The sequence below is a fragment of the Lepisma saccharinum genome, chromosome 12 (assembly GCF_977018435.1).
Source record: "Lepisma saccharinum chromosome 12, izLepSacc3.1, whole genome shotgun sequence".
NCBI classification, from domain to species: Eukaryota; Metazoa; Arthropoda; class Insecta; order Zygentoma; family Lepismatidae; genus Lepisma; species Lepisma saccharinum.
In genome coordinates this window covers 27,413,411-27,438,957 of record NC_139240.1, presented here as the reverse complement: position 1 = coordinate 27,438,957, position 25,547 = coordinate 27,413,411, and the positions used below count along the sequence as shown (strand labels likewise).

Below are 25,547 nucleotides of genomic sequence, written 5' to 3'. Positions count from 1 at the left end.
ACAATAGTATTTTTCCAAATGTTGTTTCTATCTTTGCGTATTGTGGTGTGTAAGCTCGAAAAGTCCTGCTTTCATTTTCCATATTTTTAAATGTGCAGCACATGATTTACATATTTTTGTTATATTTACATATATAATTTCCATATTCTCGAACATTTTTCGACATACATTCCATATTCATGCTATTACTAAATTTTCCCTTATTGTGTTAAATACGCAAAGGTTTTCCCTTCATCTGTATTCTGTTCGTTTTGTACTGTCTGTTTATTTCAAAAACTGACAACAGGCAATGCATCTGTTATTCTAACTTTCTTGTCAATAGTAGAGAATGCAAGCTAAAGCTTTCCCGATGAAATATATTTCATATTTTAAATATACTCTCATTACTTCATACGATATTGACCAGTTTCAGTTTCCAGAAACACAGATTCACTGTTTTGAAAACAAAAATCAAACTTTTTTTGTATTTGAATTTTGCATTAGAAGTAATGTCGTGTAAGTCTTACGCACGGTTGCTTAATGAAAATTGTCATTTTTCACAATTGTCCAAATTCAATTCCATACTTTGATTAAAAAACTAAATATATATTTACATATCTAACACTTTTTAGTACATATAAATCCGTTCGCTGATCATCTCCTAGTGAGTGTTTGAGTTGGTGTTTTAAGTCCACTTTATGCACAGATAGGCTAATTGGGACTGGATCTACAGTTAAAAGTGAGATCCGAACCACTGTGTGCCTTCACAGGGTATCGAATCCGGAACCCCCCATCTCCTATTCGTCTATATGTTGCTTATCCTTAGAAATGCTTTTAGCATAAGGCTGGATAAGTTTTGTTCGACTCCCTTACCTTCAAAGGATACACAGTCTGAGCGTAGGCCAACTAAAGATTTTGTCGTCATATTAGTGTAAAAATAAGCGTCAATGTAACGGTGACTTTATTCTGTCTGTACGATGACTTGAAGCTTCAAAATGAGGCCTCGGTGAGCAACGTTGAGCGTCTTAATTTACTCTATACTCTGTGAAAGACTATCGATATTGTGCATCAACACCTTGTAAATATGTATGCTTGTTTGTACGTGAGAGTATATAGGGCATACGTATATATAGGCTACATAGACACGCACAGAGCAACCCACCAACACAACAAGTTGGTATTCTACAATAGCGACACCGTAAAAAATATAAGGTCTTTGGAGCGTAATAATTCTGTTATTATACATTGATAAATTAAAACACTTTTTAAGAATTCGAGGCCCACAGGGAGCGGTTTCTTCTATGGGTCGTAGCCCACCCTACCCCTCTTCTAACGTTGCCACAGGCTTACTGATAAAGCATATTTTAAACTAGCCTCGAAACATGTTTCGGCAGGTTTCGTTGTCCTGGCCCCAGTGCAGTATATAAGTTTCTTTTAGCTCAGTGGAATTCCTAAGTATTACCAAGCAAAGTGTCCATCACCATGTTCATGCATTTTATTCCACTGTACACATATATAATTTGTTTTCACCAGAATTTGAAGAAGGGATAGTCTTGTTTTCACCAGAATTTGAAGAAGGGATAGTCTTTTCATTGCAATATTCCAAAATTAGTATATGCATGACGTTCTCTTGGCCCGGGTGTTAGTGGTGGACAATTTGCAGGACCAGAATATCACCTGCATCCGCCATTATTTGAAACCTGCAGTAGCCTGTGCTCTGTTTGTTTACTCAGACAGTAACCGTGCGTTACGATTTATTTGAATGTACTGTGCACATATTGACACAAGGGTATTTCCTTGACGAACGGTGCAATGCAAACAACACATCAGACATGATCATGTGAATTCATAAGGCAAACACTGCTGATATAAGTGAACCCGTAGGTCACAGACTCACTTACCTTCGTTGAACGTTTTCTTTTCCGTCACGACGAGGGGCTGGGGTATCCTCTTGGGGCGAAGGCGTGGCTTCTGCACTTGTGGGGGCGGAGTCGGACCCTCACTCTCCTCTTCGTTAGCGGATCCATCACCTGCGAAAGACAAGCGATACTGTTTGATCATCAAGGCGTGATTGGCCGATCCTATGACATACAGCACCCTTTTCTTCCTTCGCCACTGCATGACGACAACGCCTCCTACCGACTAAAACCCCGAACCAAATAAGTGAAAAACAACTTCACAATTAGCTTGGCCGCTCTAAACCACAGAGCTCATGTAGTAATATATGCGGATTGACAACACTGGAAAAAAGCGCTTGGCAACCGTCCATGTGGAACAGAACGAAAAGGTCCGTGCTTTGCTTTAAATAATCACACTGCGCTCGACGGAGTAGATGCAACAACAAAACACAAAAAGGTGTTCACAAAGTCACTCGAAATTCAGCTCGTGCATGCCACAGGCTACTAAGCCGCCATGTGATTTCTTCCTTTTCTTTTTCTGAGTACGTAACGTTATTCTGCCTACACGGGGAGTTGCGCTCCCGGAAACTGGGGAAGAGTCTGTGCCTGGCGCGAGAGATCTATACGGCGGGACCAAAACATGCGCAGTGGAAGTAGACAGTGAGGGCGAGCGACGAGAGATTCCAGGTTCACAGGAATAGTTTTGTGTGCGAGGGGAAACCCGTGCAAATCATTCGAGCCGCGTAATCTCGGTATCCCATTCAGCTTCATATGATATTTTAAGAGATTATCACATCCCTAATCAATCAGGAAAAAATGGCAAAGCAGGAAACAAGTTATGAGTCTTAAATCTTTTAGTCTTTTTTTAAGTCCACTTTATGCACAGAAAGGCTAATCGGGACTGGGCCTACAGTTTAAACATGATGTGCCTCTACTCGTGATCTCTTGGTTATATTAGTCTTAAGTGTCCATTTATTGGCAATGAAGTTTTAACTCTTTTTAAAATCGTTGGCTCACACATTCTCAAACAGGACGTTGCCAGAAACTTTTGAGGGGGTGAGGGGTTCAGGGCTTTGATAAAACTTGAAGAGTAGAAATTAACAACAATACAAACTATTGTTATCATTGTTATGATTATTATTATACAGTTATCTAATAAAAGTAAACCTACTTTATCCAAAATTTACAATAATAATAATTATTATTATGTCCTTGGATAGATTTTCAACTTACTTCACCACAAGAGTAAATATCCAACATTTCACAGTTAGTGTACTGAAATCCATAAGTTTTGTTATTAACTTTTACATATTTATTTTACGAGAAAGCTTAGAAGTTAAGAGGAAATTTTAGTTATAAAGTCTCTGTTGTTGGAAGTCTCTTTTTGAAATTTTGAAAGCTATTGAACCTTCTATGGCTTAATTTTAAATGGTGGAATATGATAAAAACATAAGCTGATTCCTGTATTTTGCACTAAATTGTTTGAATCTAATGCAGTTTTTACTTCGGTTATTCGGATACAAACTAACTGAACATTATTTCTATTATTATCAATAAAAATACCAAGCTTTCTGCGTTTTTGTAACTTGATATAAACAATATCAATTTCCAGAGGGGGGGGGGCGGACCAGTACGACCCACCTTCTCGACGCCAACGTTCTCAAACTAGAAATTATCCACCCACCGTGCACAACCTTCCTCGATCTGTGAAGTCAGCCTGAACATCTCCTTTTGCACGGGGAGGAAAGCAGAGATCGCCCAACCTTCCCCCAACCCTCCACAGGATCAATTTCCTGGTGCTCGTTCCGGAAATCCCTCGGGACTCTTTACTCTACTTTATTAACCGCCATCTATATGTTCAATTTCATCAAAATTCATTTGCAGACAAGTTCATTACAAAAATGGTGGACGTAGACTAGGATAAAGTAATAGCTGAGTAGGGCACAGAGAGAGTGTGCTACCTGCGTATCGTTTGGAATAATGCCAAAATATCTTGTGTAGGGTTTGAATTTTTATGACGTCATGATTTCCAAAATAATAATAATAATAACCCGTGGCTCTACCGCCCGTAGGGGTCTTGCGCTATCTCACGACTGCCAGACTCCCTCCCACAGACCTACCTAGAGGTGTGGATATCTTCGACCGGTAATGGGATGACGTGTGGTCAGCACGTCGAACCCCCAGCCGTTATAGGAGATTTTTATGACCGGGTTACGCTACTCACTCGTACCTCCCCTGACGATGGTGGGTTGCCACCGGTCCTATACACAGGCGGACTCGAACTCATGCCGTCCCGCAGTCGGAATCCAAAGCACAGCGCCTTAGACCGCACGGCCGCGGAGGAGGACCATGATTTCCATGTCTGAGTTAATTTAAACACGCTTCTATTTTTATGAACACGATAGCTTTAGCTTTGCTTGTATTGGTCTAGTAAGTGCACAGCTTTACGTTCTGGCCAAAATATGGTATAAAAGCACACAGTGGCGGCAATTAGGCGGCGAAGGGGGGTAGTTGCCCGCTCCCACCACACTTTTTGCCTTGTCTACCAAGAAAAAAAAAATTGCCTTCCCCATCGCCCTCAGTTTTGGCACCTATAGCCTGACAAGTTAAGTCCCGATATGCGCAGATCGCTGCGGAGCACTTCCTATTACGTCATCCTCCCCACCACTCTTCTATTCACTGGTCTGGCGTTGAGAGTACCAGTGGTGCCAACTCAGCAAAATTAAGCTAAAACAAATATGACGATTTTCATGGTACAGTGGCTCTCAGCGACACACAAACCTGCAAACGAAGCTGAAATCGATGCGGAGAATAGAATGAAAGTATTGTGAACAATAAAGAAAAGGAAATTGTAATTAAAAATTCAAAGTGTACCTTATGTGAAACACTATGCGATTGACACGAAATTTAGAAACGCGGGGCACACCATAATACGACTTCCGCCTTACCACGCAGACTTAAATCCCATTGAACTTGTGTGGGGGGAAAATCAAGGGTAAGGCAAGGGAATTCATTTCGGATTCACTGGACGCAAAGAAAGATTTGCTGGGAAAATTATTTAGTGAATATTCTGTACAGAAATGGATTAAATGTTGTGAACACGTGAAAAAAATTGAAGATTCTTACTTTGAAAGAGATGGACTTATGGACGAGCGTGTAGATGAACTGATAATTAGACTTGGTGAAGCCGATTCAGACACGGACACAGATTCATCGGTAGACACAGACTCCGATGAGTGGGAGAGTGAAACTGAAGACTGGAAAACATTTAGAAGGTGAGCTCAGTTCTATCGTTTATATATTTTTCATTTTTCTATCGTTTTATTTCATACATTTCTTATGCTGGTAAGAAATATCCCTAATATAACTTAATTCATTTAAGGTTTAAAGGGAAAATATCAAAATGTATTTAGAATTTAGCGTAACCAATAGGTAGCGTAGGTGAGGGGATACTAATTCATGTCTTTCACATTCAAATTTCGTTGAAAATTCTCAGACGATTCCTCTCCCTCCAGGTTTGCAACACTGCGAACGAACGTCGCCGCAGACAATGGGGTGGGGAAATGTGATGTGAGGTGCGCAAACAATGGATTGCAGCGTCTTGTTTTTAAACTTGTCAAGTTATAATCGCTACTACTGAAAGCATATTTTAGTTTACATTTAGGGTGTTTTTAACATTTCATCAGATATTTTTCATAAAATGTCGCTTTTGCACCACATTTTCACCTGGTGGTGAAAATCTGAACAATTTTTTCCTCAGCATATGTGTTTATAGCCTCTATACCAAGTGTCACCGCAATCCGATGCTTCGAACGGGCTACAAAGGGCACCAAAGGGCTCCGGTTAGGGAAATTTTCATTGTGGCCACCCAGTATATATATCTAGGGGTAATATATACCATGTCATATAATCTAGGGGTACGGGGACTGCACATCCTGTATATACTGGTAACACCATAGATATAATACATTTATCTGTGGTAAAACTAACAATAATTATGTGCTTGTAGAAGCCCTTTCCGACAATAGTGCGATTATTACCTAGATATCCAGAAGCGAAAATACACCAAATTTCACCACGTTGCTAATGTTTCGCTTACGACATGAGCTAGGTGCGAGACAAAAGTAAAATTAGCATTCCAACGCTTGGGCTTATGAAGAAGACAGACGTCTGAGGAACAGGTGCGTCTCCAGTCACCACACAGGCATCTTCTATTTTCATCGCGCCTTCCCTCTTTTGTTTCTTGCCTTGCAAATCAGACAACAAGACAGAGAAGGAGAGCATTGACCTGTTTCTGTCACTGGCAACCATGAAATCAAACGGAGTCTTGAGAAACTGCCTGTTGGTGGCAATGGAACGTTGGCTACTCTCAACATTTCAAATTTTCAGAGCACCATTGAGGATTTGTCCTCATCGCCTGCACCAGTGGACAGAGGCCAGGTATTTTCTTTAAAGCCAAAGCTCTAATCCCAACTACATGTACTTTTACTCTATTTTTTTAAACTTTATACAGAAATTAATATGTACCCTTGGAATTAAATACTAATAAATAAGTTTCGACATAATCATAAAGAGTAATATCCGACCTTCCTAGGACGGCAGTGGTCCATCGAATCGCGATCTGGGAAAGGTTATTATTTGTGAGTGCCATATCATCACCACGGACAAAGCTGTGTCACCACTCATCCTCATTGTCGTGATTAGCCAAAAGTTTCAGGAAAGCGACGCTTAATAACAAAAATCAGGATTCTGATACAATCAATAGTTCTTTTCTTTATTTATTCTCATATGTAAAATGTTGTTATTCTTGTAACTCATTGTTGTGCTGCTATAACGCCGTAAAGAGATATGGAGAACGCCATGCGTTCAACACACCTTGATATTTTTTGTGCTCTAATTGTCAAGCCATGAGAGCCTCCACGATGGCGCAGTGGTAGAGTGATCGCCTTGTAATCAAGGGCTCCCGGGGCTCGATATCCGGTGGAGGCACATGGTGGTTTGGGCCCCACTTACTGTGCGTAAAGTGGACTTAAAACACCAACTCAATCAATATCAAATCAAACCATGACAAATTCTTTGTTTCCTTCCTATGTTTTTTTTTCCTATGAACTACTAAAGCTATCGGTACACGATCAGGAACGACACATTGAATTCCATACTTGAAGCAGATGACGTCAGGGCACACATCATGTTTCTTCTCGTATTCGTGGATACCGTCCAAGAACTTCTAATTAGAAACGAAAGTCTCATTCATGACTGACTGTCGACCAATCAGAGCAGATGCTATTCTAATCGATTGTTGAAAATATGCGTCGAGGTACAGAATGGTATTTATTTCTATTCTGTGGTGAAGACAAAGCGACGTGGAAAGTGAAAACACGTTCTTTCGACTTACGAGGAAGGGATGGACGAACGGTGGAACATTCTTGTATGTATTTAACAGCAACTATGCAACGAAGAATGGTGTATATTTTTACATCAGTGAGTGGTGTGACAATAGTTATATCTTCGTTCGACAATCGACGCCAAAATATTATATACATATATATAATAATATGCACACCGCGCTACGACGCCAAGGGTCCGGGTTCGAATCCCGGCCTGGGCATGGATGTTTGTAAGTGCCCATTCATCAATTTCATCATATCATCACTCATCCCCATCTTCGCAAATTAGCCAAAAGTGGCACAAAAAAGCGAAGTAAAATAAAACAAATAATGTAAGCTACGAAAGCAACTATTATACCTATGTAATTACTTGTGGAAATTATTTTCTGAAATTATTTTATGTCATTATGATCACGCAGTTTCTCTGATGTCGCAGACTAGCAATATTTATAATACCGAGAAAATTCGTCACTTCTTTTGATTTTGTGATATACATCTTCATTTGGAAAGAATATTAGTATATTTGTTAGGGTTGACCTATTTATGTCCTTTTATTGAGGTGCACATTGCCACCTTTGGGTTAAAATGTGAAATCACTCTCAAATATGACTGCAATAACACATTAACGTGCATAAACTGCAAATGGTGCACTTCTTGGCGTGTCAAAATACATACAGAAAGGCATAAAAGGGCCCTTTTATCAGCTGGTGTATCGTGTGATGCACTAAAAATGCATCAATTTTGAATTTGGAAGATCAGACAAGTTCATTTCAAAGAAATGGTGTCAATTGATGCATTGTTAGAACGTTGTTCAACGACTTTCAATTGTCGATATTGTTGGGTCTCGAATGCTCTGTTTGAATAACAATTGGATCGTGTACAGACGGCTTTAGGTCTCCCTTAAGAACTTCACAAGAGGCAGCTCAGCATCCTCTCAGCGACGCATTGTTGCTAGGGAAGAAGACGACATAATAATCGAAAAATACATGGACAATTCCACGGCTGCCTCCGTCATAGGGGAGCTGTTTATTTTTAGGAGAACGTGGGGCGGGAGGGGGATGCTCACGAGGCAATCGCCACCTCCGAGTCTTCATCTTATTTTTACCTCGTCACATCCCCGTCCCCACAACAATCGGTGTTCGTCGCTTAAAAATAGCCAATCGTCCCGCGAAGAGGAGAAGGCAGGGATTGGGCCTATTCTCCCGCTAACACCGCGGGCTGCTCTTGTTCACCGGTGACTGTGAATTGAACACTGACAATTAGAGAGTTGGAGCTGTTCTTGAGACACTTCATAGCCAGTCACGTATCTATAAATACAGGGTGTCTACAAAAGTTCTGACATATTTTAACGGCGAATAAAACAGGATACAGTGCAGATAGAAAGAAACTAGAAGCATGGATAAACTAAACTTCGTGTTTATAGGTCACGAACATGTTCGTGGATGACATGCAGTTCCGTCAAGGCTCGAAATGGAAATTTTCACCACGCATAGCTTTCTTTAACATGATGCTGTCTTTCTTTTCTTTCCTGTCACTGAATAGTACAGCGACGAGATTAACGACTGGTGAAATGACGCAGTGTATTACAATTAATAATAGTTAATATTAAATCTTTACACAAACGTAATATAATACCCAGTACATTGGACACTAGTCTTCTGGAATATTCTTTCCTTTTCAAAATTTAAACAGTTGGAAATCGTGAATGGTTGCCAGCTCGCCAAACTGGGGAACATTTTTGGATTAAATGTACATTCACTACTTTGTCTTAATGATAGGCTACTTTTTAAGAAATAAATTTGTGCAACTTAAAAAAATAATAAATAAACAAATCAATTAAATGAAATGCTGTGTGCCTTAATTGTAACCCTATTAAGATGATGACGATGATGATGATGATGTAATAATAAAATGCAAGCTTTACATATGATAGGGCTGTATTAAAGTCTTGAACTTCACACACACCTCTTTGTCCAGGCCCGGCTCATGATAAAAATTTCACCCCGGTGGGTTTTATTTTTTTATTTTTCTTCAATAAAAACATGACCATGTTATATAATTGCACCATATTATTTAACAACGGAAAATAATAGAAAATAACAAATTTTAAATATAATATAGCCCGTGGCTCTACAGCCCTAGGAAGTCTTTGGCCTATCTCCCGACTGCCAGTCTCCCTCCCACAATCCTACCTAGAGGTGTGGAGTTCTTCAATAATGGGGTGACGTGGGGTCAGCACGTCGAACGCTCAGCCGTTATAGGATATTCTGAGACCGGGTTACCCGACTCACTCCTAGCTCCCCAAATTCCTCACGATGGTGGGTTGCCACCGGTCCTATACATAGGCCGAGAACCCAGAGACTGAACCCATGCCGTCCCGCAGTCGGAGTCCAAAGCACAGCACGGCCATGGAGGAGAACTATTTTTTTAAATATACTTTAGGTATTAATGTAGTTTTATTGTAAATATAATAATATCAAAGTAACTTAGCTTAAATTGTTACATGGTTTGCAATTAGTGGCATGCCAAAGGGGGGTTCGGTGGGGGATATAACCCCCCTTTCGGCCAAATATTCCTAAATAAAAGAATGCCAAAGGCAGGAACCGATGGGAAAATGAGAGCTGACTACTAACAAAAGTATATGTACCCCACCCCCGCCCTTTCGAAAATTTTGGGCACTGTTTGCAATACACTTATTATGTTATGCAGCAATTTCTTAAATTAATTCTTGTCTATACGCAAATCCTCCCGATGGCAATCGCCTCTGTCCCTTCATTCACTTCTCTGACGTCGTGGGAAGCCAACAAGAAATTACTGGGACCACACACAAGGGGAATCGAATATACGTCACACCAATTTGCAGACCGCATAGAAAAGAGTCATGAGTATGTTGTGGATTTCAATTCTTCACTCTTGACGAGACAGACCCAGGTGCACATGTTTCAGCTTCCGCGCCATGAAAGCCTCGTGCGGAGATCGCAAACACTATTATTCACGGGTGTTAAACAGCTTGTTTTAAACCTTCCTTTTCAAACTCGATGGCGACGGACACAAACAAGGGACAGGCGAAATCGATGTTCTATTGTTTCATTCTCGCTCTTTTGTTTACGGTGCACGATCCAACAGTGTCAAGGAAGAATCAGGACCTCCACTTTTGAGGGGCTCCAACTTCTCTGACTGATACGAAACGTGTTCATCTTTTTATTATTCTAACCAGTAACGATGAAAGAAAGTACAGGGTGAGTCAAAAGTCAGGTTACATATGGATTTATAGTATATCTTCAACGTGTGCACCTTGAACATCAATGCATTTGCACACGCGACGTTTCCAGTTCTCCATAACCGTTTGCAAAACTTCCGGCATTATCATGTCTGCACATTACACAATGCGTTCCTTCAGATTCTGAATGTTGTGAATATTAACTGAGTATACGAGCGCCTTTGACTTCAAAAAAGGACATGTTAGGTCTGGAGACCGCGGTGGCCACTCAACGGGACCAGGAAGACCGATCCATGCGTCAGGAAACAGACAAGGAAAGCTTCATATGTAACCTGACTTTTGACTCACCCTGTACTTCAAATAGCATTTTGGAGAACGTGTGTGTGAGGCCTCTCCGATAGGTCTGGCGCGGGACGTGGGTGTCGCCAAGAAATTTTTGTAGGGAGTTCAGACCATTGATAAAAGTGAATAGTATAAATAATTACAATAATATATTTTTTTTACCACGGTTGCAATTCTTATTTCCGTACAATAATAACCATTATAAAGTAATAAAAAGAGACCAATTTTATTCTAAATTTATTATTATTATATAAATGGTGAGGCTTTGCTACGCGATCCACCCGATAAGAATATCCAGCACAATTGGTTTCCATCGTTTTCTTTACATTTTCTAGTTAGTGTATTGAAATTCACATTTATTCATATCACCTTGTCAATAAAAGGCTTTCAAAGTCATGAATAAATTTTATTACACATATTCTTTGAATAAAATGGTAGAATATTAAAATATTACTGTCCGTATTTTACACAATTTTTCCCATTTAATGCACTTCTTACTTCAGTTACTAAATGAACTTTATTTTTGTTATTAAGAATAAAAATAAGAAGTTTATGCTTTTTTGTAACTTGAAATGAACGATATCAATTTCCAGACGGATCCGTTCGACCCCCCTCCCGACGCCCATGGTGCGGGGCACATACAGCTGCTAACAGTCACTTAAACTAATTGCTAAGAGATGTAAACAATTTCCAACCTAAAATTCCGCACAGTTCTAGAAAGATCTGCAAAATTCAGTCCAGGGTGTGCTACGTGGAATGAGGTTGATATTTGGGTGTCTTGAGAAAGGGTCGCCCCTTACACCCCTTTTAGTGACTGTTAGAAGCTGAATGTGCCCCGCACCACTGATAGCGCAAAGGATCCAGGATTCTATCCCACTTTAAACTGTAGATCCATTCCTGATTCCACAATAAAGTGAACATGTAACTAACTGTGTGTGTGTTTATATTAATGGGTATACTGTGAACTTGTATTTACTCGAAGTAAAGGAAAGTCGAATCTACTATTTCACGGTTCTTCTTAAAGTAAAACTTTTACTACACACTCGCTTGCGAATGCACACAGATTTACGAATATCGGATAATATAGCCTATGCATCACTGTTGGTTCAACATAGATTCAACTCCTGCAGACTTACGAACATATCTTATCCCACAATACTAGTCTTCGTTCAATTGGCTTGGTTGGTTGGTTGATTTGTTGTTTTAAGTCCACTTTATGCACAGTAAGGCTAATCGGGACTGGAGCTACAGTTTTAAAGTGGGATCCGAACCACTTGTGCCTCCACCGGGTATCGAACCCGGGAACCCTTGATTACGAGGAGAAGACGCTACCACTGCGCCATCAGGAAGGACCTCGTTCAATTGGCACCAGAGGTTTAAACGCCTCCTCTATGTCATTGATTGATTGATTGATTTGGTTTATTTTACTTCGGTTTTCTGCAACGTCTGGCTAATCGCGGGGATGAGAACACCCAGGGCTGGATTCTAACCCGGGACCTCTGGCGTTGTAGCCACGGAGGCCGGAAGGTCAGTGATGCATTCAATTACATAAGAAATAATGACTCCCTCCCCCTTGTTGATTCGAACTGTCATCGACTTGAAAAATAATATTGTTTATTAACAGAGATAAGATCCCCCACACTACAATTCTAATTGCGAATATTAAGAGCGGCAGCTGCCCCCTTTGCGCACGTCTATGGTTCTGGAAGCCCTGCACCGCTGGTTAAGGGCCTCTCCATCAAGGAATTCCATATGTTCGTCAGGATTGCTAACGAACAGCGCACGCCGCTTGGAATTTTTCATCGATCCGAACTTGTGTTACGTATTCACGCAAGGAAGTTCTCTGAAGTTTTGCGCCTCAACTATGTGACTCGTATGACAAAGGTCTTCTGGCCCTGTTACAGGCACACGACGAGGTACAATGGCACCTTTCTGTGGTTACATTTACAGGCAACGAAAGGTTTATGCACATCTTTACGCTGTTGGACGTTACCGTAAAATTACAATATTTTACCCTTAAAATTTAAGTCTGCATGTTAAATTACAAGGGAGAGTCAAATTAAAACGTAAATTTTGTTTTTCTTTCTTATCTAGTAAATTTCTGTATGTAGGGTTGCACAAGTTAGCTGCATTTTAGCACAGACCTATTGCTGATCTACGTATATATATCAACTCTGAGTTAGTAGGGGAGAGTTGCCGAAATTGGACCGTTGCCTAAGTTGGACCGCCTTTGTTTTTGCCTATAGACGAGTATTTGAAACAGGCGAGTTGACACTACTGGTTGGCGTCAGTGCCATGTACAAATGACTCAATGGTCAGTCAACTAATGACGTTCGAGGAAGTAGGACTGCTGTTATTGTGTTTCCATTGTTTGTGTTGCAATTATTGTGCTTCGGATCTTAAGCTCTTGTGTAGACTACGGGTAAGTAATCAAATGTCCTGTAGTATATTATAAAAGTACCATTCATTAACCACTAACTACATGTGGTAAAACTATGGTTTTGTTGCGTACGTTCGTGTAGCGTCATATTTTTATTAACGGGGTATAATTGCCTAAGCTGGACCACCACGTGTTTCCCAAATTGGACCGGGGAAAGTATGGGCTGTGGACAGAGATGGAATTGCAAATGACTATAGCAGCATACAATAATGGGGACTATGGCTTGAACGAGTGTAGTAGAAGGTATGGTTTGTTTGGTTTTACAGATGACCGAATATTCAACGTTCAACGTGGATGAGTCAGATTTCACCAAAGTCCAGAAACGTCCACAAAAAATTGTAGCAAAGAAAGGAAAATCACAGGTAGGTGCTGTTACAAGCGGCGAACGTGGAGTAAATACCACAATGGTGTGTGCAGTGAGTGCTTCAAGTGTATAGATACCGTAGACATACATACGTACATGCCTTTTGTGAGCGGTCGAACCTAAGCAACCTGTGGTCCAAGTTAGGAAACCAGTTGCCTATAATGGACCGATGTCATTACTTTCGTTTATGTACCCTATTATATTGGTTCCTGAATTTTTTGTTGAAATACATATATGAAGTGAATGCTAATAGTTTGTTCTTCTCATACCTACAATTTCGTTCTTTTTCTGTATCTTGTTTTTGATGCAGAAGCAAAATAGTACCAACTGGTCCAACTTAGGCAACTCTCCCCTACCTGTATACATTAAAAAGATCTTTGGGGGTCAACGTGCAGTCACTTACGAGCCACCGCGAAGGACTTTCCACCCATCTGCCTGCGAACTGTGGCCATTGTTCAACTTTCTCCTCCATTAGTAAACTTCCTGGTCTGGTAAGCATGCACAAAGATATTGAATTTTCATTTGCCGGGAAATTTCTGTTAGTTTCAGGCTGACAGAGGGCAAGAAACCACTCCTCTTCATTGGTGCAAGTGCGTATAGGAGGCGCCATCTTTAAAATAACAAAAATGGCGTTTTGAAGCTCACTTGATCAGTGTTGAAGCCTTGAGGTCGTTTTGTAAATAACAGTTGATAATACCTCGTGTCAATTTGAGCTGTATACAGTCTGTCCTACAATTTTTATTGGACTTTTAAGGTCGATAGGACGAGGGGGCCCGATTGAGTACCCGCCCGATTCGCCTGATTTAACCCCAGTACATTTTTACTTGTGGCGGACCGTCAAGGACGGAGTGTACAGGAGCCACGGTCACTTAGTGGACCTACGCCATGAAATAGAAACGGCTTGTGCAGCAATTCCTGTGGCTACTCTGGGACATGTCATCAGCAATGTACAGCATCGTGTGCAAAGGTGTTTGCAGTTTGAGCATTTATTGTAATTGCACGCAGAAACTGTGTCTATGTTGTAACTTTTCCCTTTGTATTGTTGTAATACTCACACTATTATAGCAGCTATTCCATTTTAAAGTGTGTATACATTTTTTGAACCCCCCCGGATACATATATGACCAACTGGCTCTGCATGTGAAAATGTTTGGTCACCTCTGGTTTAGGTGATGTGATCGTCACCGCGCTCCGACCGCAGTTAACTCTTAAGATATGTACTCAAGATATAGCCCAGACGAGCTCCTTTTTACAGGGACATTTCACCAATCGGACGCAGTCTTGTGCTGCCTGTCATGCCGTTACGACGTGAAACGTCGCTGCTGATTGGCTCGTTCCCAAGCGGTATGTGTCACGTGTCGCTTATCGTTTCGGTCTGAAACCTCCCTTACAGCTCCCTAAAATTCCTATAATTTATATTCCTTTCTGGAAGTCAAGATAGTAATTTCAATCTGTCAGCAGGTCCCTAAAGCTGGCAATTTACTCTCCACTGTGCACTTCCACGAACAGCTGTATCTGGATATCCATGATTTAGGCCAAGGGCCAAAAAATCCAGTGAAGACCTACGAAAACGATTTCTGGCCGCCTTCACAGAGAACGTATCTCTCTACTCGAGGGGCGTGTTTCGACAGTCCCGAGGAGTTCTCCATAAATCATGGCGTTTTATGCACCGTGAAAGTGTCTGTGTGTGGCGACTGGAATTAGCTGCGAGCACGTACAAAATACCAAAGCATGAGTAAGCCGTCAACAGAAAACAAAGCCAAATTTGTATTTCGGCAGTCGGGTGTCTCTTCGTCGTAACAGTTAACGAACCAGGTTGCGAAGAAAAGGTCTGGCTTCCAACAGCTTTATTGTAAGTCAATTGCGTGAAGCTATTTCTATGAAATTGTTACCTGGATGTGGAATATCTTTAACGAACCCCATTGCTATCTCCTACGAGGAGCCGCGGTGGTCTAGCGGGTACGCGGGTTCCATTCCCGCGGTGGAGATCTAAGGTCGTAAAAAGCGGTCGTGTGGTTCATCCAGCCTCTAATATGGGTACCTTGGGGCCGGGGGGTAAAGGCAGCCGGAGCGTGGTGCTAAATCACCTCCAAAATGGTCGAGTTCTAGAATGTGTCCCCTCCTAAATGTGCCTTCATGGCACGGTACAATGCACAGGGAACTTTGCCTTATCTTTACCTACCATCTCCTTCCGCCGCGATGCAGCGTATCTTCTACGCTAACTACAGTATTCGTCAGAAGATGAGGATGAGCAATGATATAAATTGATGAAGAAACACTCACAAACAAGGGCCATGACCAGGCCGGGATTCAAATCCGGGACCCGTACGTCTTAGCGAGCTGTGCTAGCCACTTCGCCGCAAAGGTCGGCCAAACCCCATTACCAAATGTGCATAAAATTGAATAAAAACAAAAAATTAAACTAATAAAATTCTCTAATAACACAGCTACGTAGAAACCTGATCTTACATATTACAATTAACATTTTCGATTTTAGTATTGTTTTCGCCAGGTATGTAATTTCATATCAATAATCATATTTCTTTCATATTGTCTTCTTTTCCCGCTCAGCGGTTTATCCAGAACTCTTCAACTGGGGGTGTATGGGTATATTTAGAGCCAAAATGACAATATATTGCCCATTTCGTTTCTAGAGAATACACCGATGAACAATTTGCAACCGGCCGTGAATATTTAACTATATGCTTACGTGAGTGAGGATTTCAGTTGACTCTAGTGCGCAGGCGTGTAGTTCGGAAACTTACTTTTCGATCACCCCTCGTATCTTAGCCAACCGGCGCTCAGTCAATCCAGAAGCTACGTTAGCCTCTTCTTCTCATAGCATGAACGAGGTGATAACAGCATTCTCTCCCTCCCTTCTCTCCTCCTGTCTTTGATAACTTACTTCGAAAACTGTAGGAGGTTCTATTGATTTCAGCGCGAGAACAGGTAGCATATAAACTCCCAGGTGAGAATGTTTGAAGGGAGAAGAGCTCGAACACTGTGAGGACTAAGGGCGTTCGATGGCATATGGGCAGGGCACTCAAGCGGGATATAGGATACAACACAGCCTTTAGTAGCGTGCCCAAGGGGAGGTTGATGGGGGTTATAACCCCCACCCCTTTCGCCCAGTATTCCTAAAAAAAAAGAACGTCAAAGGTAGGAAAATATAACAAAATGAAGGCTGACTACCAAGAAAAAGTATACCTAACCCCTCCCTTTCGAAAATCCTGGGCACGCAACTGACAGCCTTCCCCTCCCGGGGAAGAACATAGGCTGATATAATTGATTGATTGATTGAATGATTTGATTTATTTTACTTCCCTATTCTGCCACGAATATGAGGATGAGTGATGATATGATGAAATTGCTGAAGGGCCACTCGCAAAGAACACACATGCTCAGGTCGGGATTCGAACCCGGAACCTCTGGCGTCGTAGCGCGGCATGCTAACCACTCCGCCAAGGGGGCCGACACTGAACTTCGAAAGACAGAAATGCTCGTGTACGAGACAAAGACATATCGGAGATTCGTGAACAGATTCCTATAACCTTCAGTCACGGTTCGATGTTGCAAAGCGAAGAAATGGCACAGAAAATTTAGATGAACGAACGGGAGAGAGATGAAGAGAAGATGGCTCTAAAAAATAATTATTCGTAGCAAATGAAAAAGGAGTCTGCATTGCAAATGAGAATCCCCATGCTACACGGCCTTTCGCAACCCACCTCTCCCCCCCGGCCCCCTTAAGTGCTCCCGAGTTACATAATACTCCCGTCTTCTTGGCCCGTTCTTCTCTCGCGATTCAACCTTGGCGCGGCGTTGCCAGATCTATGCCTAAATAAGCAGGGTTGACAGGTACACTGTTGAAAAAAATCAGGAACAGTTTTTCGGATCTTCTAAAAACGCTCTAGGCCAGAGTTTCTCAAACTATGGTACGCGTACCAGCACTGGTGCATCTTCCTTTCTATACTGGTACGGAAGCTTGGTCAAAATACAGAAAAATACTGTAACATCCCATTTTATACTGTCCACCCTTAGCAATACAAGTCAAGTTAGTGCATATTCAATGAAAAAGTCCCTGCAAGGTTTCATTTAAGAGTAATTAATCACACTAAATGTCATAATGAGCCTCAGTGGTCTAGTCGTTAGGGTGTCTTGATTGCCACGCGGACACTCTGTTCGATTCCCGGGTTGGGTGGCCTATGGACGGACCTCAAGTAAATGTTTACCTGGGTGCAACCCTTTTGTATTGGATTGGATTGATTTGGTGTTTTAAGTCCACTTTATGCACAGTAAGGCTAATCCGGACTTGACCTACAGTTTAAAGTGGAATCCGAACCACTATGTGCCTCCACCGGGAATCGAACCCGGGACCCCTTGATTACAAGGCGCCGACGCTACCACTGGACCATCGGGGAGGCCGCAACCCTTTTGTGTAAAGGCGGCCAGATCGTGGTGCTGATCACAACTTCTCCAAAAAGTGGCCGATATCGAGAATGTGCGGGACCGTAGTTCCACATCCCCCAATGTGTGCTTCATGGCGGAGTGCAATGTGCACAAAACTTCACCAAAAATATGTCATAAGTTGTTGCAGTTTTTAAAAATTATTCACTGGGTATGGAACCAGGAACTCTTTGGTTACAATACTATGAATTCACTATAACGCCATAGATGTAGTCTCCTGAAAAACAACGTAAAATAAAGAATACAAGATTTATCCATTCCTAAGCAGGGTTCGAACGTGGTAGAGTGAGATTACTTTCGTAACATCTCTGGCTGTCTTGCATTGGCCACTTTGGAGCGAGTCATAAGTCCCGGAGCAGCCAATCAACAAACGAGCAGCTGGCGTCATCTCTACCCAGCACCTATCGCTATCCCTGTTGCTCGCGCTCTGAACTGTAGTTAGGCGCACTAACTGGACTCGCGCTGTCAGCTGAGTTGTTATGAAAATAATCTGACTCTACCTCTGGCTTCGAAGCATCACTGCTTCACGGAGGCCAGCTTTCCCCACCTCTCTCTTTCCACTTTGTCCATTATTTCCTTCTCCTCCCTCTCTCTCTCTCTCCATTTTTATTTTCCCTCTCATTTCTCTTCTTTCTCTGTTTATTTAACCCTGCTGTAGTGTTCAAATTTTGTTTACGTTTGTAGTGTTCGGGTCCGAGTGGCATATTTCTTATTTATTTCAAGAAATATGGCAACATTTGCATTTCAAAGCTTTTATTTTGTATTTTGTTTCATTTTTGTTTGTTTCGTAATTGTATTAGTAATAATAATACATTTATATATACACATTAAAAGTTCATATAACGACTTCGGGTCATATTGAACCGAACACACCATTAAGGGTATGTAGAGATAATAATTAAAAAAATATTTTCAATAACCAAGCCACCCACTATAAACATAGCCACGGGAGTACAGCTTTGTGCAAAAATTAATACAAGAATTATATACATATAAAATATAGTTTCGGGTCAATATGACCCGAACACAACAGCAGGGTTAACCACTTCTATCTTAAGGCCAGGGGAAACAGTTTCAGTGGAGAAACTCTAAACCGCTTTTCCCCCACCGACCTTACACGGCGAGGAGTTGGATAAGGAAAGGTCTATACGCCGGATGATTGCAGGAGGAGGAGAAAACGTAGCGTTACGCTCATGGGAGTATTATTTTACTTGTTCTCTCGGGAATATCAAACTTCCGATGGCGTAGAAAAACACATGAACGGAAAGATGACACGTTGTATATTGCATTTGTTGACGGAAAAGTCGAAAACTCCTACTTATAACACTTAAATTGAAGTTGTTGCGTTATTTTCTTTATAAGGAAAGCATGAGATTCTGGGGAGAAATTCATACTCTCTTGTATAGTCGAGTTTATTTTAGTAGCAGAGCCCATTCCGACGATATTGAAATAAATGCGCGCCTGGTGTGAAACTGTCACTCTTCGCCTTAAAGAAGCTCAAAGAGAAATTAACTAAAATCCACTTCACAGCATTTTCTTGCATAACTTGAAGGGATTCGAATCCTAGTCACCTTGTTTCCTCAGATGTGCTCCCTGGTCTGTTGTGGACAGCTATCAAGCTAATATCGAAGAAGTTGAGAGATAAGTGCTAAGCATCATTCTCTTAACACCATTCAATCTTCAGGCTGGTGCAGTGTAACTTATATGGACCTGTGAAGCTCGAACCCACCCAATAATTTAGCTGTTATTATATATTATTTTACAAATAAAGTCCCCGCGCTTAAGAAAACAAATGTATTATTATACATTAAAAGAATTCTCAAAAGTTACAAACCGAGTGTTATCAAAATATTTCATCAAAAATTGTTACATCTCCAACTTAAATTTTTCAGTACTCTACATTATTTACACTATTCGTAATCACATCGTTATTAGGAAAGTGAAGAAGGATAAGGACTTATAAACATTATGAGGATTGATAGACACTAAGAACTCTCATAACAGGTGGGCAAAAGCACCGAAAAAAATGGGCATGAACATTTATGGACATCGGTATATTTTTCAACATTTTCCCGAATTAGCCACTCAAAACGCTATTATATTCAAAGATTATCACGTAAAATTATAAAACAAATCTCCAAGTTCAGCCAAACCAATATATTTTCAAAAAAATCAAAGTGATGAGAATAATTGCAATACACTAGCAACACTGGTAATGAGTGATGCGAAAGCAATATCTGCTTCATTAAGGTTCCCCGGGTAAGGAAGTAATAAGCACATTCTCTATCTCGTCTCAAGCACAGCTTCTGGGGTAAAGAGGAGGGGGTACGGAAAATGATAGGGTATGACTTTGCAAACTTAATTAAACACCATTCTACTACTCGTCTTCCGGTAGTGTTATCACAGCTTTGGTTGAAAAGCTGCATTCCTCAATGGTTGGTATCTTATCATTTCTTGCTGAGATTACGAAAAGGATTGTCACTTTGAAAAAAAAGAAAAAGAAAAAAACCTAATCCACTGCTTAAGACCAACGCTAGATGGCGACACAAACTGATATCAAAATTTTGTTCTATTCTCAAGCTAGCGTATGAGATTCCATTGTGCTAATTCTTCCGTCTATTTCATCTCATCATTGTTCATTTGCATTGTTCAAACTGGCGTAAAGTGGTAGAAGGCATGTGCTAAAGAACCTAAATAAAGCCGCATAGCCTACGGTTGCTTGGAAGTAGAGTCACGGGAAATTACAATGAGAAGCCCAACTTGACAATCGGTCCTTGTAAGGATCACCAATGTCCCGCACTGTAGCTGTGCGGTCTAGCTCCGGCTACGGGACGCACGCAGGTTCGATTCCCCAGGGTGGAAAACGGAACCATTTTTCTCCTGAGATTTCGGCGTGAGTGTGGCTACCCACCATCGTGAGGAAATTGGGGTGCTACGAATGAGTAGCGTAGCCCGGTCGTGGAAACCTACAACAACGACTGGGGTTTCGTCGTCCTGACCACAAATAACTGGTTGGATGATCTTCACCTCGGCAGGTTGCCAAAGGCCTCATGGGCTGTTGCACTACGAATTATTATTATTATTATTATTATTATTATTATTATTATTACGGACCACCGATTCCACAACAGTTGGATTTCAAACAAATATGTGCCGACCTCCGAGGCAGAGTATTTAGCACGGTACGCTACGAAGCCAAGGGTCCGAGTTCGAAACCTGGCCTAGGCATAAGTGCTTTTGGTAAATGTCCCTTCATCAATTTCATAATCATTCATCCTCATCGCGATTATCCAAAAGAAGCAGAAAAGCGAAGTGAAATCAATTTTAATTTGATTTTATATTTTGATTTGCTTTATTTTACTTCGCCTTTTGTGCCACTTTTGGCTAATTTGCGAAGATGGGGATGAGTGATGATATGGGGAAATTGATGAATGGACACTCACAAACATCCATGCCCAGGCCAGGATTCGAACCCGGGAACCCTGGCGTCGTAGCGCGATGTGCTCTAATCAATTAATTCCAGTGAAAATGCAAGCAGAACGCAAAATCAACTACGTGGGTATTAAAGCATAAAAAGCCAGGGCAAGGATATTTCTTCCACCCACAGCAAGATAGCTCAGTCAGTTTAACGGTAACCGACTTTAATTGTACGGTCATGTAAGATGAATAGCTTATACGTCTCGTCTCGAATCGACCGAGAGCACCTTTCATAAATCGAGACGAAATAACGAGACATGTCTAACATTTAAAGGATAACTAGTCTTTTGATAAGAAAATCGCCAATAGCCTGATTTCACTGAAGCACCACGGGACCAATTATCATCAGGAGGGTTTGACACTGGCGAATCGTTTTACTCAGAAGTTGACAACTCATTAGACTCAGATCAATTCCATTCGCCAATCGCTTGAGGTTGTCTCGGTGGCTCAAGGTATCACCACCTAGGGTTACGTGTTCGAGTCCTTCTGCCTGTACCTTCCAACAATTTCATTTAATCTTCATTCATCCTTATTGTCGGTATTATCCAAAAGGGCAACGCAAAACAACAACAAAATGCAAATACGAATTGACTGACATGAAAAATAACCGTGTTGAATTTGATTCATGAATCTTTTGGCCGAAAACAAAATTCTTATCTTATCTCCGTCACAGAGTGGTTAACGCGCCTAGGACCTTTGATTGACGCCAACCTTCTTTCGAAAAACCGTTACTATATTCAAAATATGAGAAATTACTTCTGCTTAGAATTCCTTCTAGAACATTCACATGAATCTACGTTTAGTTCTTTCGCTATTTTCTAGGTATTTGTAATAGTTTCGTGGTACGCAAGCATGTTAAACTATTGCGACTATCTAGACAACATGAAACCACTTAAATTGACTGATTGAAATAAAAATTTTAGGTACGCCATCACTTAGACTATTTGCACCATCCGCATTATACGGGGCCCAACCCCTTACGATAAAAAAATCAACGTCTATCTGTGTGCCTCCACGATGGCGTAGTGGTAACGTCGACGCCTTGTAACTAAAGGGTCCCGGGTTCGATACCTGTGTTCCGGATCCCGCTTTAAACTGTAAGTCCAGTCCTGATTAGCCTATCTGTGCATAAAATGGACTTAAAAACTCAACATCTGTCTATGAGGACTAAAATCCCCTTGCCTAGATTAAAAGCTGAGAATGTAAGGGGACACTCGGCATACACAAGGACAAAACAGAGGACAACACAAAGGATTATACCGGCATTGGGTCCAGGCACCAGAGCCTCGTTGACCTACTTGGGGTGTACTACGTGGACGAGAGGTTGAGTTTTGGGTGCCTTCTCAAAACGTCATCCCTTAAGATTCAGAATTTCATAGTGTATTTTTCTACAGGAGAGAGAATTTCGAAAAAAGCTTCGCTGGCGTCCGTCAAGGGTCCAGTCGAGACTTGTGAGCCTGGATTGTTTCATAATCTATTTCGTCAATCCTCGTTCTCACATTTAACCTGGAGAGGTGAAAAAGTGACGTAGAACAATTCGAATGCAAATTTCCCCTCCTGCCTTTGCGGTCAAGTCCCATGAAGATCATGTAGCAACTGGGTACAGCGCCGTAAATCATGTTCTCCTTGCCAGCAGCGTTAACTACCCATTTAAGCAAACACACTTCCTGCGTGCCCCACTTGCAGGCGGCCTCGGTGGAGAATCGCAAACAAGACGTGGAAGCGTCAGCTAATATTGGGCAAGGTGTAAAAAGAGCTACCGTTCCAAGGGAGTACCCGCTCTCTCCATGGCTACGTGGCATGCATACAGAATTTTTAAAGCGTGTGTTTACTTCTTCGGAGCTAAATTGCTGAATTTCGACACTTTTTTTGGTCCCATTATCGCAGCCCAGACCGATAATTTGGAAAAAGGGGAGAACCGAAGTGTTGTTGGAGTATTATACTTTGTCCCAGCAATTTCTGGAGCAGGCGAACGAAAACAAGACTGCGCAAGCAGGACGCAAGACGGCTCCACCAAGGAACACGTTAGAGGAACGGGATTGCGTGGAGGGGTGAAAGCTACTGCTGTTACCAACCTTCGCAGCAGCTCTGGCCACTCGATTTCCCCTCCCTTCTCTGACGCTATGCATCAGATAAGGGTGGGATTGATTGATTGATTGAATTAATTTTTTTGGATACGTCGGTACATCAGGCCATTTTACACCCTTCAATGAATGCGGGAAAATCCCATTATCTACAACCCTTACCTCAAATTTAAAAATATAACAAGGGGTGTAAAAAGCCCCTCAAGAAAGGTTAAAAAAATGCAGGTTGTAAATGGGCCTAAATTTTACAAATACAACATATTAAAAAAAAAAGGTAAGGATAGTTTAAAAGCTACCTCAGAGACAGTGGAAGAGACCTTCTCAAAAATCTGAACCCTGACATCATCTCCCAACATGGATGACAAGTCCTTGGGAAGGTTAAAACCCTGTCTGTGTCTCGAATGTGCCGAACACTGAAAACAACGTTGCAAGTACGGCACAAAAAGGAGGGTCCAGTCCTTGCAGCAAATAACGATGTGTTAGACGGCTGTGTCCGATTCGGAGCCGCGTTAAAATTACTTCTTCTCGGCACGAGAGACGAGACGAGGAACGCAAAGCACCAGTGATAGTGATGGGCTAGATAGCGTGAAGCTTGTGGGAAATCGAGTGGGGAAAGCGTAGCAGTACACGCTTTCACCCCTCCACGGAATCCCGTTCCTCTCACGTGTTCATTGGTGGAGCCGTCTCACGTCACTACTTGCGCAGAGACTTGTTTCGCTCGCCTGCTTCAGAGATAGATGGGGCAGAGTGTAGGCATACAATTGCAGAGTTGCAATATTATGGTCATAAGTAACGGGAAAAAAATCAACTCACAGACAGACTTCCCGACCCGAAAATGAACATCAGTCTTTTACAGACAAGAACTGTCACACTACATACAGCTTGGTGCTTATTGTTTGCATTCACTTCTCAGACGCATTCGAATAGTATTGTATTCCGCACAATTAGCAATGTTTTCAAATTTCCTTTAATTTTCTTATACAAGCACCATTGATTGATTGATTGACTTGGTGTTTTAAGTCCACTTTATGCACAGTAAGGCTAATCAGGACTGGACCTACAGTTTAAAGTGGAATCCGAACCACCACTATGTGCCTCCACCGGGTATCAAGCCCGGGACCCCTTGATTGCAAGGCGATGACACTACCACTGCACCATCGGGGAGGGCCCTCCCAGCACCATTGAATAACCATGATTATTCAATATTTAGAAAATAATATATTTATAAATTATATACGTATTAGCAATGATGCATAAAATGAAGAACATGTCTGAATGCGAGTTAACAACAACAACAACAAAAAATAAACCGGGACATTTTCGCATCACGAATGCGTCCGAAATATAGTCGGTTCGGAAATTTAAAAGAATGGACTGCCCCGACTAAATCGGACGTCTGGTGGCCTTGGTTATAAAACTAAAATTGCCAAATTTTGTAGAGTTCTGAAGCCTGTCTAGAAACAACCATTCATTTATACAAGGGCAAAATCGATTTTCTTGCAAAATCTGATAAATCGTCAGTTATATTTGTAACTTTGTTTTAGGTTCACATTAAAATATTTCATAGCTTGAAGGGGCCATGGGCTCCTTGGTTACGGGCCTGCCCTGTCATAAAGCAGCGTCTGTAATTTGTAAGGGCCAAATAGCACAGAAGCGAGCCTGGCAATATCAGAGTTCTAACGTTTTCCAAGAGCATCAAAAGATGGCAGCAGGTACCTGTCTCTCCAATTATATCTATATTTCTGTAATCTATACACGAGTGTAAAATATATAACAACAATTTTACATATTACATACTTTTTATTAATAATTTTATCAATACGAAATGTTCCTCTTCTATTTTAAAATTATTTCTAGTCAATTCTACAGCTCTTCATTGACTTTGTTCATAA

At 41.4% G+C, this 25,547-nt stretch overlaps 1 protein-coding gene across 1 annotated transcript in view; it reads right to left on the bottom strand.

The window, feature by feature from the left end:
- LOC145996608 (uncharacterized) overlaps positions 1–25,547 on the bottom strand; it is a 336,214-nt gene that overhangs the window by 107,829 nt on the left and 202,838 nt on the right. The window contains exon 3 of the mRNA XM_083133185.1: positions 1,881–2,009. Within this exon, the coding sequence (XP_082989311.1) occupies positions 1,881–2,009 (129 nt within the window). The remainder of the gene's footprint in view (positions 1–1,880; positions 2,010–25,547) is intronic.